This window comes from Cannabis sativa, chromosome 8, assembly GCF_029168945.1.
Source record: "Cannabis sativa cultivar Pink pepper isolate KNU-18-1 chromosome 8, ASM2916894v1, whole genome shotgun sequence".
NCBI lineage: Eukaryota > Viridiplantae > Streptophyta > Magnoliopsida > Rosales > Cannabaceae > Cannabis > Cannabis sativa.
Window position 1 is genome coordinate 15,038,108 of NC_083608.1, and position 19,835 is coordinate 15,057,942.

Here is a 19,835-nt window from a genome sequence, read left to right on the forward strand (position 1 = left end):
AATGATCAATATACCTCCAGCCATTGATCTTTGAGCTTCAATCCCTGCGATAGCTTCGGTATTGGAGTTCGGGCTTCCTCGCTCTCTCAACTCTCTTTAGATAGAATTTGCTGAATGAATTCAGAATGAGTGAGGAGCTCGGGGACCGAGACCCTATATTTATAGGTGAGATACTCCATCAGTATCTGCGCCACATTAATTGTCAGAATATTTTGACAATTAATTCAGGAAATAAAATCAGATAATGAATATAGAAATCTGACCATATATAGAATATTGCATAATTGATTTTGTCCAGATTCAATGAATATAAAATATTCATTTATCAGAAAATCAATTATTTATTTATTTCCTTAAATAGAAAATCATTTCCTTAATTAGAAAATAACTTCCATATATAAAATATTCTAATAAACATGTGTTATGATTTTGTTTTAGAGATTTTTTTTAATATATATTCAGGTTTAAAACTATTTTCAATTACACTTTAATTAAAAATTTATATTTAGTGTAATTTAATTCCATAAAATGCGTTAATTTTCTTTTCTTTTTTTAATTAAATATTATGAAGTAAATATTTTATTATATTAATAAAATAACATTATAATAAGAATATAAATTTTAATGTAATTTTTAGTGTTGTGGTTGGAATTAAAAAAAAATAATGCTAAAATAGTACTCTTTTAGTTTGATTTAACACTAAATTTAAAAGTTTACCATTGAAGTTGCCCTCAGTAAAAAATTAGTAAGATAATTTTATTGTGATGGCATAGTTGTAATAAAGTAATAATATTATGTCTAGTTATTAAATACAAATAAAGTAATCTCAAAGAATGACATTTGTCACTAAATTATAGAGAGAGTGCAAAAGATAGTACAAAAGAGAGTCTCCTTAGCCCCCCTCAACTAAAATAGAATCGATTCTACAATAAAAATGAGTAAAAAGAAATTACACACAATAACTAAAAAATCGGGTATAATAGGATCAAACTTATTTTCTCATTGAGCGAAAGGTACGAAATAAATCAGATTGATTTTTCGATGAAATGAGTAAAAATATACAACACACAATAACTTAGAAACCGATTATAATTTTAAAAAATAATAATATAAACAGGGCCGGCCCTGAAACAAAGTGGGCCATAGGGAAAGAAAAATTTTTTGGGCCCTTATGTTAGAAAAAATATGGTATTTTTCAAAATTGGTAAAAAAAAATGTATAATTTTAAAAGAGAAAAAAAAAATTTGGGCCCTTGGGCTGGGTGGGCCCTAGGCACAGGCCTAGCCCGCCTATGCCCAGGGCCGGGCCTGAATATAAATCATATCACATCACAAAAACTATTACACTTTTTAGAAGATCCTTTTGAAACAAATAAATGAATTAACAAGAAACCATTTTGTGCTTCCTAAAAGCTTATACATCATATTAGAGAAAAAGAATTACCTATATGATATTATGTATTAATGAAAATGTTAAAATACTATTAAAATCAACTCACCTTTGGGAAGATTTTGAAAGTCAATAAACAATGATAAGTTTTAATTAGTTATTTGCCAAAAATGGGGGATTAGCCCTTTATTCATTAATACATTATAAAAAAACAAAAAAAATTGAGGGCATGTGTGTTGTACGTGGTATTAGTTTTTATAGTCCATATCAAAGTTAAAAAATCGGAAACAAATTTAATTAAAAATAATTTAATTCAATATGAGCCATAATCATAAAGAACTTAACGTAATGTATATAGGTTAGATCTATACTAATGAAAAGAGAGACAATAACTCTTGTAGCCTATCAAGAGACCCTCGTTATTTTTTCGTATTATATCGAATATCCAATTCAAAAACTTGCTGAAGATTTCACATCACAATCTTTCAAGCCAGCCTCAACACTTAGGAATAGAGTAGGCTATTAGATTCTGATGAATGAGTACAATTATATAATCACAGTATATTCTCAACTTATAAGATACTGTGAAGAGACATGGATGATCACAAAACTCACACCACACTACAGTGAGTGTGGCATGTAAGATGAGGAGAGAGAGAGAGAGAGGGGGCATACAAGTAGGCGAAAGAGAGTGAGAGCGAAAAAGTTCAATCTTATTTTCTCTCAGAATGTATTATATATTTTCTCAATTAACTATCTTATTTGTTATTCTGATATATATCATATATATAATGTCATAAATAAACATTTTAATTAATTATTTAAAATAGAAGATAATGACTAATTTAATTAAGTTCATAATTCAAATTCAAATATAAATATCATATAACTGATTTACATAAATCAGTTAAATTCTTTTATTTTATTATTATCTTTTTAATTAAATAGATTATCTAATAATATATTTAATTCAATAATTAAAAGATAATTAAATAGTCATTTCGCTATCATTTGAAAAATTGTCACTAAAAATAAATAAAAAAATATTTTGAACATTATTAAATTATTTATAATAATTATTATTTATTAAATTAAAAAATAATTTTATGGCATTTTATTAAAATATATATATATATTACTAGGTGAATGTACGTGCCGAGCCACGTATTGCTAATTTCATTTAAGATTTTAGTCTTTTTAAGATTTTAAATATATTTTATTTTTAAAGATTACAATTTTTTTTTCTTGAAAAAATTAAATATTTATATTTGAAATATCTTTATGTATTTGAAATATCTTTATATTTGAAAAAAATTAAAGATAGAAATGGTATTTCTGCTAAACCATGACACTTGAATCATCGGGGGCGAATTAACACCAACCAATAAGAAAGAAAAAAAAATAGAGAACGGTTTCAAGGTGGAGTATTGTGTTTAATATATGAGTTTGCACGATCAGATTTAGAACAATTACAAATAATGAGAAAGTAGATACAAAATTAAATCTAATCAAATTTAAATTTAAATGGTATATGATTTAGATATTTTTAATTAATCTATTTAATATTTAATAATTATTTAGTAAAAAAAAATATCTACAAACATCATAGTGAAAAAAATAATAACAATAAAAAAAATAGTTATCCTTATAGGATAGAAAAATAGAAAAATTAAATTTTATCATCAATTAAAATTAATAATTATACCTTTATAATTAATAGGTTAAAAAAAAGAGTAATGACCTATATTATAGATAGATATATAGATTATGGAGTGCAAACACTTGGACTAATTTGATGACTCTCTATTGCCAAAAATTTATTCACATTAGAATAGAAAAGAAATTAATAAAGCAATTAATATTCTCCCTATATAGGTTTGTTAGAGAGATATGTGGATAAGATGATTTTTTAAATTTAAAAATAGATTATTAATATTTAAAAGATTGTTTAATTTTTTGGGTTTAATTATTGGGTTTATTTGTTAACGGGAGATCAAACTAATCGTTAAATTTAACAGAATATTCTTTTATTTTTAAGTATATTCTGTTAAACCAAGAAATGCCGTTAGATAAGCACTTTTAATATATAAAGATATAGATAAGGAGAATGTTTTTCTACTAAAATGTGCAATGTGAACAATTTAATAAAATAATAGCTTATAAATTTTACTTTGGTAGTTGATAAATAAATACAAATTAAATACCTTTAACTCATTTTACATTAATGATTAAAAAATCAAAATTAAAAATATGAATTATTCTAATAAATGATATAAAAAATAATGCTCCTCAATGGATGCTTCAAAAGAATTGTCAAGTGTTATAAGAATGATAATAGTTGAGGTGAGGTTTCCCAATGAGCATAAATAGTATAAAAACTATGCTGCAAAGTTCATAAAAGATTCCCTACACAATTTGCTGACATTCTTGGAATTACATCTCTTTTAGGATTGTATAATTGTATGTCTGCATAAAATTATGTTGACAAAGTAGGCAATCCTTGTGTACATAAATTATGTATAAGAGAACCCAAGAAGAAGAATAAGATTCCTTCACATTCTAATATGGGCAAATCTTCAATTTCATGTGTTGTCCTTGTCCACATATCTGAAAATAAGATTCTCAATTAAGCATAATAAAAATAACAGCAAAGAGTTACTCATGCTCTCTTGTCATATTCCTATCAATTGTCTTAAGCTAAGATACCATTATGTCTTAATTTCAATCTTTTGTTTTGTTTTATAGAGATTTTACTATTGAATTTTCTAATAAATGTCATTCAAAACTTTGTCCTCAGCAAAGAACTGGCATCTGCTTACATTAGTTATTTCCCTTATATACTCAAGTTTTTCCATCTAAATTTCCTCAAAACAAAAAATGTTGAAATTCTTATTCCAACCATATAATCATTCAACAATCTTTGTAGTGACCCTTGTTCTATTATTACCAACCATAGTATTATCCTCAACATGCACATGTGAAACACAACTTGAAGACCATAAAAAATCAGAAGCTCTTTCATACAAACTCATTGCCATTGGCTCTGTCCTATCAAGTGGTGCACTAGGAGTATGTCTTCCATTTTTGGTGAAGAATTTGCCTTCTCTAAACCCGAACAACGACATGTACTTCCTCATCAAGGCCTTTGCAGCCGGTGTTATTTTATCAACCGGGTTCATCCATGTACTTCCCGATGCATATGAGAGCTTGACAAGCCCTTGCCTTAGTGAAAATCCATGGAGGAAGTTCCCCTTTGCAGGGTTTGTGGCTATGCTTTCGGCTATTGGTACATTGATGATGGAGTCCTTTGCTACTGGCTACCATAAGAGGTCTGAGCTCAATAAAGCTCAGCCTTTTAGTTCTGATGAGGTAATGATCACTACTGATCATGATCATCATGTTCATGTTCATGGCTCTAGTAATTCGTTCGAGTTGGAAAGATCGATTTCATCAGAAATTATTCGAAACAAGATCATCTCTCAAGTAAGTAAAAAAAAATACATAACTTTGATCTTTCTTTCAAGAAAATGAAAAGAAGAACAAAAAAGGCTTTTTACTTTTGTTTCTTTGTTAGGCCAGTCATGTTTATTTCTCTTTATGAAACTTTTACTTATCTTATAATAGATTCTTATGTTTCTTGCTTTTTCTTTTTGTGAATTTAGTATTGGCCTGCCTGAGGTTTCAAATTATATCCTTCTCATTTTTATTTTTGATAATAAATGTCAACTAACTTTATATGTTAAATGGTGTTCAACAGTTTTTTTTATGAATAAAAACAAAAACTTATGCTTTGTTTTTTTTTTTTTTAAAAAAAATTGTAATTGTTAGTAACTATATGAGTAGCTGTTAACAGGTTTTGGAGATAGGAATAGTTGTTCATTCAGTGATAATTGGGGTGTCACTTGGTGCTTCTCAAAGTCCAAAAATAATCAAGCCTCTTGTGGCAGCTCTTAGTTTTCATCAATTTTTTGAGGGCATTGGTCTTGGTGGCTGCATCTATCAGGTACTTAAGAATATTCTTAGTAATTTATATTGTTACATTGTTTTTAATTATTTCTCCTAAACTCCTACCAAATTGGTGCTACATAGCAACTTATGAAATTAAAAATTAAAAGAGGAGTGATACTGTAACTTCTTATTACAACCTTTTAGTTAACTTTCATGTTCAAAAATACATGTTGGGATATTTTTTTTCAATTTTTTTTTCATAACGGTGTTAGTTATACTTACAATATCATTCATGCCAATTTTTGAAAATTTTAAAGTTTTTTGAACGAACGTTGTAAACTGAAATATCAGGAAATCTGTTTTTAGCATTGTAAACTATTCAAAAATTTACAAGAATGATACAGTAATTATAACGAATACTATTATGAAAAAATTTTGAAAGAAAAATATTCTGACATGTGATTTTAGACGTAAAGTTTTAATTAGCACTCCTCAAATTAATAATTGGGTGAGCTAAGTCCAAAGTGATGCTTTGATTTTTTTTTTTTAAAAAAAATTAGATTATATTCAATTTTTTTAGTTTAACAAGAAAATATAAAGAAAATGGAATTACATGTATCAATTATGATATGCCCCATTAAAAACCAATAATTTAGTTTTATATTAGGGGGAATTTTTATTTTTTATGTTTTTTTTTTTGCAAAGTTTACAAAAATATAGTTTTTTTTTTTTTAAAAAAAAAATTATTATGTGGGAAAATTAAAAAAAAAGTTAAAAAAATATGGAAAAATAGTTTTTCCTATCAAAATATAAATACTTTTTTTTAAAAAAAAAAATATTTTTTTGGGCACAAAATATATAAAAAAAACTCATAATATGTATAATTTTCACTTATATTATTGAACAGGCAAATTTCAAGTGCAAAACAGTAGCAATAATGGTGGTATTTTTTTCACTGACCACACCAATTGGGATAGTAGTTGGGATTGGAATATCCAAGAGTTACAATGAGAAAAGCTCTTCATCACTAATTATTGAAGGTCTTCTCTTAGCAGCATCAGCTGGAATACTAATATACATGGCTCTTGTTGATCTTCTTGCCTCTGATTTTATGAACTCTAAAATGGTATGCAATTTCAAGATCCAAATAGGGGCAAGTTTCTCACTCCTCTTAGGGGCATGTATAATGTCACTCTTGGCCAAATGTGATTGACAATCTTAATGCATTATTTATTTATTAATTTTATGCATTGTAATTTACTAACTTATTTCAATATCACCCTTTTTTGTTGATGTTTTTCTTGTGGTTTAACAAAATACATAATGAGAATTCAATAGCAAAATCATAACCAAATAAAAGCAAAGTACTTAAACACAAGGGTGAGATGATCAAAAGTTTAAACACATAACAAAAATCAGAAAGAGTACATTAAAACAGTAACCCACAAAAGATAGGCTTATTTGAATATATGTCATTTCCTACTCACTTTGAGTCACCTTCAAAACTTAGCTTCACTTCTATGGCTTCCAGAGAATGGTGGTCTCAGCGATCATTGACGTGACAATGTATGGATCCATGTTCGATGATGGCCTTCTGTCTTCGAAGTAGCCTGTCACAAATCAAGAGCACAAAAGAAAAAAGTGATGAAGTTTGTTGTCATAATATGCAGAGAGAAATTGGCCACAAAACAAATTAACTAGATTTAAGACTTGTGCTCCCTAATCAAGAGAGTAGTAAGACTCAAATTCAAGAGATTACAATTCAATGGAGCAGCATGGTGTTTTTAATCTTGAACAAGCAAATTTATGATTCCCATATTGTGTGGCATAGTCATCAAAATGATTTAATGATGGTTTTGACTTAAGTTGAAATTGACTTGTTTTTATAGTACTTTTCTCTCATCATGTGAAGTTCTAGGCCAAGATGACATTTAAACTAACCTTTTCCTGCTTTCTCAGTATCACGGCCGATACGAACAGATGCTCCACGATTCGCCACACCCTGTTAATTTTAACAAGTTTTGTTAAAGAAAATGAAGAAAAAAGAGTAACTTTTCTGTTTTTTCTTTTGACAGACTTGTAAAATAACACAAATTTGTTGGATCCTATTAAGGTAAGCTTGTCAAAACTAGAATGTCAAGAATTTCCAACAGGATGTAAAGGGTGTCTTAAGGCCATTTCTGCAAAGAACTATAGACTACATACCCACGAAAACGAGCTGATGTCAGCCGTCTCATGGCGACCGGTCAATCTCCTCTCATTTCCTTCACCATATGCTGCAATGTGCTCCTTGTGGCGCTTGCCTAGTTTCTCAATAGCCTTCTTGATCACATCGATCCCACCATCATGTCTCATTGATTTGGTACTTTATTTAGAAAAAAAAAACAAGATCAAGAAAAATAGTCATACATCATACCAAGAAAATTTGTTAGAATCTAAAAAGAACATGATAAGTTTGACCAAAGTAAACTAAAAGTACCTGTAGTTAGTATGAGCACCAGCACCATTCCAATCACCCTAGAAATGGCCAATGAGGTAATAATATGACATGAGAAGAGAAAATGTTATAAGAACATAACTCAAGTAAAGATTTAAGCTAACCGGGATTGGTTTTGGATCAAATGAGACAGTAACTCCAGCAATTTCTGCAATCCTCTACCACATTATAAAAAAATGAACAATATTAGGTGATCATACTCATAAGATTGGCTCAAAAATGAGTCCAAATTTGTAACATTCTCATATCATGCTATGCTAAAGATACCTCGAGAATGTATCGCGCAGCCCATAATTGATCTCCAGCAGCAATACCAAGAACAGGTCCAACTTGAAACTCCCACTGATCCATTTGTAAAGCAAAATTGAAATGAGTAAAAGCCATTTTGGTTACTTTTATGCTCTACTAAACTCAAATTTTACCTGTCCAGGCATAACTTCTGCATTGATTCCGCTGATGTCGATTCCAGCATAGAGGCAAGCTTTGTAATGGGCATCGACGATGTCTCGGCCATAGGCCTTGTCTGCTCCTACACCACAGTAGTAAGGTCCCTACACAAACACAAAACATAACACACCAATTTAGTTCCTATGCTGACAATGATGATGAGTTTTTGTAGCCATTTTAAGAATGGTATGTTATGATGTTTAAAACTAAAATGGCATAAGTTAACCTGAGGAGCAGGGTAACCACCAACTGGCCATCCAATTGGCCATTTAGTGTCCTTTTGAAGAAGTGTGTATTCTTGTTCAATGCCATACCTGAACATATATATCAATGCATATGCTTATGTTAAAACTGTAAAACAAAACTATACATATTTATTTATTAAAAATAAAGCCACAATAATTTTGGCCTTCACATTAGTTATAAATACTTTTCTAGCCGAAAAAAGTTATAATAACTTTTCATTTTATATAGTTAACGAGTTCTCTCCACTGTTAACATTCACCTCTTCGTAAAAACAAAACAAGAATGATAATTCACTAATACTGACAAATACATTTACTAAAAATCATCATAAAACATAATAATTATTATCTGTACAAAAAAACCCTTGAAATGTTGTTTGATATTTTGTGCTTTTAGCTTGATCCTAAATACAAAAAGTTATCTGCCAAAGAAATTCTTTCTTTTAGAGTGTCACTTTTTTTTACGACAAAAATGGGGTAAGTAAGAGAACACCTAAAGAGCAAAACGGTCTAAAAGGATCGAGGGCTAGGAGTATTACTGAATCATGGCATCATCCAAAATAAGGTTTTTGATACAATTTAGATAGTCAGCCACCAAAACAAGGCTGGCGGTAAGTAGTTGTTACGATATATTTGGCTAGAAACTATTATAACAATGAAAAATAAGACACAAAAGACGAGTCGTCCAGGTGCACACACTTGTTGATCTTGTGAAGAATGCTTTGGCAATAGGTACATTTAGTTGGTAGAATGAAAATACTGGAATAGTTTCCTTACTATTAAAATAGTAAAATAACCACTCTATCAAAATGTAACTAAAAATGAATGACATACATGAAAATTCATTCTTGTCTATTTCTATTTCCATTTCAACAAATAGCAATCTCAATAAATAAAGTGTTATTATTAATACCAAGGCTCCTCAGCAGCAACATCAGGGTGACTGAAAATCTCGGCAGCACTGTGTCTTTTGTTGGTAGGAATTGGGTCGCCACCTGGCGTGTATGCATCGCAAATAACCTATTATTTTCCATCAAACACAACATTATCATGAAAATCACCAAATTACCCCTTCACCAAATCAATCAACAATTCTCATTCATTCATTCATTCATTCATTTCTCTCACCACTCACCAGTATGTTCTTTCCTCCCCGGAATGGATCCCTAAACACTGCTTCAGGACTGCTCATCATCATCCAGTCAAAAAAGTAAGCAAATCCGACGGCTTAGTTTCAACACAACGTATCAAATGCATTTAATCACAACCGTTGATATATATTAATTTATACTTATAATTTACGTACTGTAAGATAACTTCACTGTTGTCCCCAGTTGCTTGGTTTGTGCTTGAACCATCGTAGTTCCACTTAGGCAGTTTTGCTGGCTCTGTCACGTGTGATGGCAGTGTCTGTAAATTACACACCACAATTTTATTTTTTTTTCATTTTCCATTAAATATACAGTTTTGGGCTTAAAAAAAATTATACATATAAGTGAAAAATTAGTATATATATCGCACCCTTGCTTTGCTTCTCAGGTCCATACTAGATCCACCACCGATCCTGAAAAATAAGAAAAATATTGATTATTTACGTGTACTCAAAAAATATAAAATAAATAAAAATATATTATTATTATTATTATTGTTGTTATTATACATACTAAGTTACTAACCATATGTATTCGGCGATGATCTTTTCATTGGTGTTTGAGAGGTTTATTTTGGCAAGATCAGAGAGGAGAGACATGGCTGAAAATGAGAGAGCTAGAAAGAGTTTTCTTTGTTGTTGTTGATATTAATAATTTGATTTGATAATTGATTGTGATTATATAGATAGGAAAAGAAAAAGTCTGTAGAGCATACAATAAATTTCCTATGAAAGAGGAGAGCAAGGCATGTGGAAGATACTATATCTAACTATCATACACGTATATCAAGTATAAACACCTCAATAATCAATATCGTATAAAATATATAAAATCACGGGATCTCTCAAATTCTCAGTTGACTAAAATGGAAATTTAATTAAATCAGAATTTTATTTGTATTTAAAAATTTATGAAGTAAGCCCATTTTAATAATTTTTATTTTGTTTTATTTATAAAATGTAATTATGTAAATGAATTTTTAATTTAAGGGTAATTTTTTTGTTTTCTCTATTAACTTTAATCAAATATACTATTATTTAGAATTCAATCTATATAACAATTTTTAGTTTTTATGCCTTTTACGGCTATCGTGTCATTTTTTATAGCTTGCCCTTAACTGTTTAGAGTAGTTTTGTGGTACAGTCAATGGATAAGAGAAGTGATCCATATTGTGCTCTTGGCTTCTATATCAACGACCTTTCAGTTTTGACAGAGAAGTATTTCAAGTCTTTATATTTATGAATTGTTTTATATTATAATATGGATTATTTACTATCTTAATTTTATTTTAGTTATTTTTTCATTAAATTATGTAGTAATAGAGTTTTATTTATTGTTGTTTTGTAGGTCAATTTTGTGGAGGGCCTACGATTATAGAGACTTTGTCGGGTAAGTTTAATTCAAGGATTGTCTCTTCTAATACTTGTTATTGCTTGGTGTTGTTTGTTTTTTAAGCTATCAACAAAGGAAGGGTGTTTAAATGAGCTGTGGGTGCTGTTTGAGGATGTTATAGCTTTATTGTCTAAATTTTCGGGAGCAGTTTTGTCCCATGTGGCTTGCAATAAGAATAACTGCAGCTCATGGTTTGACAAAGCATGCCTTTCGGTTAGACGATGAACTATCCTGATTCAAGGTGGTGCTTCCGCCGATTATGGATTGTCGCTTTGTTAATCGTGTGTGATTTTGATCACCGCGTCAAAAAAAAAATACTATTATTTATTATTTAAAATATTAGTACATTCTTCCTTAAAAAATATAATATTCTTAATTAATTTTATAATATTATTTATATATCCAAAAATAAAAACTATCTAAATATTTTTATATGGGAATATTTTAATTTAAATTTAAATACACAAACAATAATATACATATTTTTAATCACATAATACGATATATTTTATCGTATGTAATATACTTTTTCTATAACCATATATTGTCAAGTCACACTTACGTTTTCATTATCTAATTAAAGGATTTGTTTAATTTTTTAATATAATAATATTATTTATTTAAATAAATTACATATAACTTTATTTAATATAACACTTAAAAATTAAAATACATTAACTAATTAAAAAAAATAAGACGTAAGTGTATTACACGTAACATCAACCTAGTATAAAATACTTTATTTTAAATTTTTAAATATGAAATAAAATAAAATATAATTTAATTATTAATAAAAAAAAAATTAAAATAACAAATTCTATAAATTTTTATTAGAAAAATTAAGAAAAAAAAGTATATAACTTAAAAAATAAAAAGAAAAAAGCTAAAATAATTAATGAAATTAACATGGGAAATTTTTCTTTTTTTTTTAAAAAAAAATTGAGAGTAATTCTTTGAAATTAATTTAATTTTTTTTTTAATACTCGGTATATTTAGCATCAGCCAGCCTAAATTACTCTTAATTTTTATTCGTATCTTAGGCAAATAACTTAATTAATAGTATTTTTGTAAAAAATTATGTGACAGTAAAATTATAAATTTTTATCCAAAATTCAATATTTTTTTATTTATTTATTTTTTTTTTTTTTTTTTGGTAAAAACCACTTCTAAATTTGTTGTCTTTTAGAGTAATTACGTAAGAGAAAGTAACTTATTTGAGTTGTTGCTGAAATGGGCCGAAGCAATTCGACCATTAACTGGACCTCGTTACTTTATACATGTTTTTGTTAAACTTTTTCATATTTACAACTAAATCTAATTTGTCAAAAATAAAAAAATATAAAAAACAAAAACCCTAATTCATTTCATTTCCATTGTAACCGACCTTCTCCCAAAACCAAACCCCTACTTCCTTCTCACTCTCACTCTCTCTCGAACCAACAACCAAGCAAAGCCACCATAGCTTTGCACTTTCCAGCTCCGTAACCTCGCCGTCCTGCAGCGGCTCAGCCCCCTGTAGCACCGGCCAACAACCGCCTATTGTGAGTGATTTGTTGTATTGTATTGTATTGCATTGGTTTTGTTTCTTCTTCTTCTTTGGATGCGATTTTATTTTATTTTCATGTGATTTCAGATCTGAGTTTGAGTGTAGTTTGAGGGAATATTGCATTGTGGTTGGATTTTTTGTTGCTGATTTGAGAAATCTGTGACTTTAAATTTATTGTCTTTGAACGGAACTGAATCTGCGAGTTTACATTTTTAACTTTTAAATGTTATAGTATTATTGTCAGCAAGGAGATTAGAGCTTAGTGAAGTTGAAAATGTGCGACCTTTACCCTAACGAGGTTTAGAAAGTTCAAGATTTAATAAGATAAAAACACTTCTGTACCTTCTTTCTACTTAAAATGTGCATTTTAGCAAGAAATAACAGTTGATGTAGAGAGGATGTTGGTTAGTATGATTTGCTGCCATGATCGTGTAAAGATGAAGGATACATAGCATTTTGTCACTAGATATTTGGGCAAAGAGGATCTTGCACTTCCTATAGATAGGGAGAGAGAGATAGGGCTAAGCTGAGTGAAAAATGTTTTCATGTTTTCGAGGGGATGGGAAATGAAAACTATTAGACTCACAGGAAGATGGTCGGGATAAATATATGGCGGAGTTACCTCATATTTTAATAATTGTTGATCAACCAGAAGAATATACTTGTCTTGAAGAATGTATCATATGATTTGTATTTTGTTGTTAATTTCCATTCCGTATGAGTGGTTTTATGCTCTTAGGTCCTTTGGTTTTCTGTTAGTTGTATATGACATCAGCACAAATACAGTACATAGATACACTATATATATATACTATAAGCACACAAAACATACATAGACCTCTCATCTTTTATAGATAAGATATTTAGACTGCCTTTTGCAGTGTTCTCCTTAAGAACTCTAGGACCACTGCGCTGCTCCAATCCTGATTGGAGAAAATCAGATCTTAGAAAATCAGGCTTAAGTTTTCTAAATTGATAAAAATTAATAATATGGTACTTTCCGTGAAGCACGAAATCACAAGCTGCCCTGTGGTTTGGATTAGAATTAAAAAAAGAAAGTTTCAGCTCAGTTTTTAATCGGTTTTTAAAACAGAAAATTGTGAGTCTTTTTATACAAGAAATTCTGTTTCATGCTCTTGTTACATAAAAAATATACTTGCCGCCCTCATGAAATTGAAAACATGGAAGTTGAAGCAGTTGATAGATCAAGTGCATTATTAGTGCTTGTTTATGTTTTCATAGAAGATCATTTATACATTTTCTAATTAGCTATTGCTTTCAGGTTTGAGTTGAACAAATATACATCGCTCATCCATGACGGTATGCTAATTTTCCTTTAAGAACTATTTTCTTCTTCTTCTTCTTTTTGGGTACTTAACTTCAATGATAATATTCCAGATCGGGAGAATTTTCAAAGATGAAGCAAGCGAAGAGAAAGGAGAGCGGGCCAGGATGGTGAGTTTGCTATTCATAGTTTATTAATGGTCATTTATATGCTGATAACTTATATTTGAAGTATAAGCTTGGGTTATTCTTAGTTATATTGTGGCAAATGCGTATGTATTGAATAAAGTTTAGGTTTTTTTTTTTTTTTTTTTTCACTTTAACATTCTGAACTTCGTACTTGTGGACTTTAATGATGAAGATAAATATTTTACAATCTTTTCTCTTACTAATTTACTTTTTGTTTTCTTATGTTTTTATTTTAGGCATCATTTATTGGTGCAATGGCAATTGCTGACTTGGTCAAGACAACCTTGGGGCCAAAGGGGATGGTAAAAACATATTTTTTTTCCTTCACAAGCAAATTATCATAACATATTTTTAATTAAAGAATGCTTATAGTTATGGGTTTCCACGAACCTAACTCTAAGATTTATTTTAAAATACCATGTGCAGGACAAAATTTTACAATCAACTGGTAGAGGACATGAAGTTACTGTTACCAATGATGGTGCTACCATTTTAAAGTCTCTGCACATTGACAATGCTGCTGCTAAAGTCCTAGTTGGTATCCTTGCATTTGGTTTATGCAGTAGTTTTTCTGCTTAGTAAGGTTTTCTTATTGTTAAATGATTTTTTTCTTCGAAGGGAAAAAAATTATGTCGGAATGTTAGCTAGTTAATAGTTATCACTTCTCTTTTACTACACCGTGGATCAACTTTACTGAAGAATATAGATAGTTGCTATATATGTATTGTGATCCTTAATATAGGAGTCAGACATTTCAAAAGTACAAGATGATGAAGTTGGTGATGGGACAACCTCTGTTGTTGTTTTGGCTGGGGAGCTTTTAAGGGAAGCAGAAAAGCTGGTTAATGCAAAAATTCACCCTATGACCATCATATCAGGTTTTTATATTTATATGGATGATCCTTGCATTCTAATTCATTTTATAGTGTGACATGTATTATAATTCTGTAATACAAAGATTTCACCTACATCTGTAATATTTGTTTTTATTGTACGTAAGGATGATTCTTGTCTTTTGATAAATTGTACAATGTGACTTAAAATCTGTATCTTGGTTTTTTAGGTTTTCGGATGGCATCTGAATGTGCTCGTAGTGCTTTGCTGAAGAAGGTTGTTGATAACAAGGCTGATTCTGGTAATGCTATCTTTTCTATCCTGTACTTTTGTTATTATTTGTTTTTTGTGGATTCTCTCACTAATCAAATTCTTAATTAAAGTTTCAAGACTCTATGAAATAATTTGATATTCTTATGTGGCTTTTTAAATTGGAATCGGGTTTTGTAAATGTTTTGGGGCATAATTTCTGCAATCTTTTTCTAAGGATGAATTTGCTGAATTTTGCAGAGAAATTCAAATCTGACTTAATGAAGATTGCAATGACTACTTTGAGCTCTAAAATTCTTTCACAGGATAAGGAACATTTTGGTAAACTTGCTGTGGATGCTGTACTGCGTCTTAAGGTAATTCATGACATGGAGTATTTTTCTAATGGTGTGTATGCTGTTTGTGTTTAAAACTTTTTGGAGCTGAAAATGTGTAGTTTTTTGTGTTTATCATCTCTGTCTTTTATTGTGTTGGTTTGAAATTTATGCATGTAATTTGGCAATGAGTACAGCCTACCTATGTTTGTCTTTATGTCTATTGTTTGACAAGGCTTTTGTCAATGACAGGGCAGCACCAACTTAGAGTCCATTCAAATCATAAAGAAGCCTGGTGGATCATTGAAGGATTCCTTTTTAGATGAAGGGTATGTCATGTTGATTTTGCTTCGTTTGTTGCAGTTAGTCTACTTATCACATTGAAATGTTTATACCTGGCATATTTTTTATTTATGTTGGAGCCTTGCAAGTGTTTCCATGCTTTTTGTACACCACTGTTGAAGTATTTGAATATTTTTTTGAGGCTTTTAATGTTTTATCCAAAATTCATTAACTGTTCGCTTACTGCACTATCTTTTTCTAATGTACTTTCTTATGCTTGCTCAGATTTATTCTTGACAAGAAAATAGGTATCGGGCAGCCAAAACGCATAGAAAATGCAAAGATTTTGGTTGCAAATACTGCTATGGACACAGATAAAGTCAAGATTTATGGGGCACGTGTACGTGTTGATTCAATGTCTAGGGTTGCTGAAATTGAAGGAGCTGAGAAAGATAAGATGAGAGAAAAGGTTCAAAAGATTATAGCTCATGGCATAAACTGTTTCGTCAACCGACAGTTGATATACAATTTCCCAGAGGAGCTCTTTGCAGATGCTGGAATACTTGCAATTGAGCATGCTGATTTTGATGGCATTGAACGGCTAGCGTTAGTGACTGGTGGTGAAATTGCATCAACCTTTGACAATCCAGAATCAGTTAAGCTTGGACACTGCAAGCTCATTGAGGAAATCATGATTGGTGAAGACAAATTGATCCATTTCTCTGGTGTTGATCTGGGTCAGGCATGTACAATAGTGTTGAGAGGTGCAAGGTATTTACAGAACATTTCCTGTATTTTTCCTACTCTGCTGATTTGTTTTTCGACCTCTGCATTAAGTGTAGTGTGATACTTTTTTTGTTGAGTCACTGGCTATAATAGCACCTATAACTTATTCTTGGTTAATTGATTGATTTTTGTTATGTCCTTTATATAGTTTTTGCATCAAGGTTAATCAAAGTTTTTTCCCCGTATTTTTGTGAATTAATTTTTATTTCATTGTCTAATTTTACCATGTCTCTTTTCTTCAATATTTAGATGTTACAAATTGACATGTTTGTGTGCTTTTGGCAGCCATCACGTGCTCGATGAGGCCGAAAGGTCTCTGCATGATGCCTTGTGTGTGCTATCCCAGACTGTCATTGACAGCAGAGTTTTGCTAGGAGGTGGATGGCCTGAGATGATCATGGCAAAGGAAGTAGATGAGCTTGCCAAGAAGACTCCCGGAAAGAAGTCTCACGCAATTGAAGCTTTCTCACGGGCACTCTTGACCATCCCAACTATCATTGCTGACAATGCTGGTTTGGATAGTGCCGAGTTGGTTGCTCAACTTCGTGCAGAGCACCACAAAGAAGGATGCAATGCTGGAATCGACGTCATCACTGGAACTGTAAGTGAATTCTCTCTTATTTATTTTAGAAGAGGTGATTGTAATCGAAATATGATTTAATGGCAATAAACTGATTAAGAAAATCACAGGTTGGGAACATGGCTGAACTAGGAATTTCAGAAGCATTCAAAGTTAAGCAGGCGGTATTGCTTTCTGCGACAGAGGCTGCAGAGATGATTCTTAGAGTCGATGAAATCATAACGTGTGCACCGCGGAGAAGAGAAGACAGAATGTAGAGTGTCAATTATTTGCTGGGAAAGAACTTTTGTTTTTTAATGTTCTGTCTTTCTCTTGGCATGTGCTTTTAGGACTTGGTGTGTTATATCAAAACTCTAGATCAGGAAGAAAGTTTTGTTGGCTTGTTTTGTTTCCCCTTTTCAGACGGTTTATATTAATGCATGGTTTTGTCTATTTTATGTTTTTGTTTTTTTGAGTTCACTTCTTTTTTATGTTTGTTGAATGAGGGCTTAAGATGAACCTCTTGAGAATCAAGAGAATGGGGTGAAGAGTAGAGTAGTCAATGATTTTATATATAATTTATTTTTATATTTGATTCATGTGAGATAATGTTATTCAATATATATATTTTTTTAAAAAATAGTGGTATTTTTTGTTCACTAATTGTGAATCAACTTATTCAGTGTTATTTTGTTTGCGGCTGAGAGTTATTTGCTTGTTTATTTTTGTTTGCGGTTGGGAGTACTATTTGTTCGCTTGCGGCTGGTTAACTATTTGATAGGTGTGGATCAAAAGATGTTAAGGATATGGTTATGATACTATATTGAGAATTATGAGTTTTATTTTTAAATCAATTGGTGATGAGTAGAGTGGTTTATGTTTTTATGACTCAATATTTATACATTTAATTCACGTGGAATAATGTTATCCAATGGAATCTATACACAGCACAACAAATCCGAAGAATTAGCTAACTAAATAGATTTGTTTATTGAACTTTTGTTCCATATAAAAATAGATATGTTATTGATTTAGTTTTGGGATATTTTCATAAATACCTAAACTTGATGAAAAATTATAAAAATGAATTTTATTTATTTATTTTTTGTTAAAATGAGTGGTTGTTTTTATGTTGCAAATATTTTTTTATCTTTAAAAATGTAATCAAAAAGAATATCCGTGAAAAAGTGAACAATAGTTCGTAAAAGAAAATACAATTTTAGGTATTTTTGTATTATTTTCATGTTTAAAAACTATTTAGGTACAATGTTTTTGAAAATTATTGTGTACCATATAGTTATGTGTGTAAGTTGTGACTTATTTTGTAAGTATAGTAGTTTGTGCCCAGTATGTTTTGTTTGGTATTAATATATGGTGGTGGTTGTTTTGTGTTTATCCTAAGATTATCGTGAAGTAGCAGTGACACATGATCTGTTCTGCAGTTAGTAGAGATAAGTTTTTTCTTCATAACATAATATTTCGAAATATTTTTTGTTTTAATAAAAATTCTCATGTGTGCTAATTAAATTTTATATATTTTATATAGGTATTAAATTTTCTAGCAACAACTCTTGCTTTCTTGGTTGGATTGAGATGGACTCAAGGATATCTCAAAGTAATTCAGGCGAAAGTTGTAGCCCTAATGATGGTTGCATTGGATTGGTTGTTGGAATTGCACTCCCTCTCATTTCTTTTGAGCCTGATTATTTAAGATTTGATCTCGGCCTTTTTTAAGAGATTTTATTTCTGTAACGATTTAGGCTCTCTATTTGATGTATTTTTTTAGTTTACTGTCCAATTTTCTTAAGGCGTCCCTTATTCATGCAAATCATTCGACCATTATGGCTATGCATGAATTAGTTGCGCACGCACTTATGATGGATGGTGAGCTAATTTTGATGAAGAATCTTCGATCTCTTCTTTATGATGTACTCAACGCTAATTTCTTTCTCAATGAAATTTTGTTCATTGTTCAAAAAAAAAAAAAAAAAAAAAACTATTTAGGTACATTCAATTTGGGTCTTCTTTAGTACCACACATTGTCTAGCAATTATCTGGTACCACAGTTCAGGTCTAGGGAGGCTAGTTATATTTAAGCAAAATACACCTAGGATATATAATGTTTATTTTTAAAATGTTAGTGAGAGCTTTGGACCTGATGTTGTTGGTGAAGGCTTTAAAAGTGACTCTGATGTTCTTTCTATCATAGCCGATGAAAACTTTTCTAACTCTTGGATTTTGGATTTTAGTTGTTCGTTCCACATATGCCCGTATAATGAGTGTTTTGATACTTATAAGATATATGATGGTTGTATTGTTTTGATAGGCAATGATTCTAGCTCTAAAGTTATTAGAATAAGAATTGTTAATGTGAAAATATTTGATGGTGTTGTGAGAACACTGATGATGTGAGACATATTCCAACATGAAGGAGGAGCTTAATCTCTTTGGGAGTTTTGAATACTCGTGGCTATGACTATTTTGCAAAAGATGATGAAATAATTATGAAGAAAGGTGGCTTGGTAGTTGTGAAGGGTAAGAAAGAGTTTGTATAAATTAGTCGGGAAGACTATTTTGGGTGGAGCTATGAATGTGAAGTTAAGTCACACAAGACATTCAGTTAGTGTGAAGAAATGTGGCAAGGTGGAGAAGACTCTAATTTCAGTTAAAGATTGTTTAAAGAAAAAAGGCATTAGTGAAAG

The 19,835-nt window shown here is 30.3% G+C and overlaps 3 protein-coding genes across 3 annotated transcripts; 2 read left to right on the forward strand and 1 right to left on the reverse strand.

Annotated features, from left to right (window-relative positions):
- Window positions 1-4,098: 4,098 nt before the first annotated feature.
- LOC115710741 (zinc transporter 1) lies at window positions 4,099-6,628 on the forward strand. Its single transcript, XM_061102430.1, has 3 exons — window positions 4,099-4,872; window positions 5,243-5,392; window positions 6,245-6,628. Exons 1-3 carry the CDS (start codon window positions 4,267-4,269, stop codon window positions 6,548-6,550), a joined length of 1,062 nt encoding a protein of 353 aa, XP_060958413.1. The 5' UTR covers window positions 4,099-4,266; the 3' UTR covers window positions 6,551-6,628.
- A 58-nt stretch (window positions 6,629-6,686) lies between these two features.
- Window positions 6,687-10,448, reverse strand: LOC133030166 (glutamine synthetase nodule isozyme-like). Its single transcript, XM_061102429.1, has 13 exons — window positions 10,203-10,448; window positions 10,048-10,090; window positions 9,833-9,936; window positions 9,662-9,710; window positions 9,440-9,546; window positions 8,508-8,595; window positions 8,257-8,385; window positions 8,102-8,176; window positions 7,939-7,992; window positions 7,817-7,854; window positions 7,543-7,702; window positions 7,279-7,339; window positions 6,687-6,947 (listed from the first exon to the last, which is right to left on the reverse strand). The coding sequence occupies exons 1-13, from the start codon at window positions 10,274-10,276 to the stop codon at window positions 6,856-6,858; spliced, it is 1,074 nt and encodes a 357-aa protein (XP_060958412.1). The 5' UTR covers window positions 10,277-10,448; the 3' UTR covers window positions 6,687-6,855.
- A 1,905-nt stretch (window positions 10,449-12,353) lies between these two features.
- LOC133030167 (T-complex protein 1 subunit beta) lies at window positions 12,354-17,586 on the forward strand. Its single transcript, XM_061102431.1, has 12 exons — window positions 12,354-12,610; window positions 13,898-13,935; window positions 14,014-14,070; window positions 14,325-14,390; window positions 14,515-14,626; window positions 14,838-14,966; window positions 15,152-15,223; window positions 15,433-15,548; window positions 15,759-15,835; window positions 16,074-16,559; window positions 16,860-17,175; window positions 17,265-17,586. The coding sequence occupies exons 2-12, from the start codon at window positions 13,930-13,932 to the stop codon at window positions 17,409-17,411; spliced, it is 1,584 nt and encodes a 527-aa protein (XP_060958414.1). The 5' UTR covers window positions 12,354-12,610; window positions 13,898-13,929; the 3' UTR covers window positions 17,412-17,586.
- Window positions 17,587-19,835: the final 2,249 nt, after the last annotated feature.

Bases quoted from the DNA above. Each gene is read 5' to 3' on its own strand.
- LOC115710741 (XM_061102430.1), top strand. From the start codon at position 4,267: ATGTTGAAATTCTTATTCCAACCATATAATCATTCAACAATCTTTGTA. The intron at 4,873-5,242 runs GTAAGTAAAAAA...AGCTGTTAACAG, and splicing joins GAAACAAGATCATCTCTCAA to GTTTTGGAGATAGGAATAGT. The intron at 5,393-6,244 runs GTACTTAAGAAT...ATTATTGAACAG, and splicing joins TTGGTGGCTGCATCTATCAG to GCAAATTTCAAGTGCAAAAC.
- LOC133030166 (XM_061102429.1), bottom strand. From the start codon at position 10,276: ATGTCTCTCCTCTCTGATCTTGCCAAAATAAACCTCTCAAACACCAAT. The intron at 9,937-10,047 runs GTGCGATATATA...TGTAATTTACAG, and splicing joins ACCTGAGAAGCAAAGCAAGG to ACACTGCCATCACACGTGAC. The intron at 7,340-7,542 runs GTATGTAGTCTA...TAAAATTAACAG, and splicing joins ACATCAGCTCGTTTTCGTGG to GGTGTGGCGAATCGTGGAGC.
- LOC133030167 (XM_061102431.1), top strand. The intron at 15,549-15,758 runs GTAATTCATGAC...TGTCAATGACAG, and splicing joins ATGCTGTACTGCGTCTTAAG to GGCAGCACCAACTTAGAGTC. The intron at 15,836-16,073 runs GTATGTCATGTT...ATGCTTGCTCAG, and splicing joins GATTCCTTTTTAGATGAAGG to ATTTATTCTTGACAAGAAAA.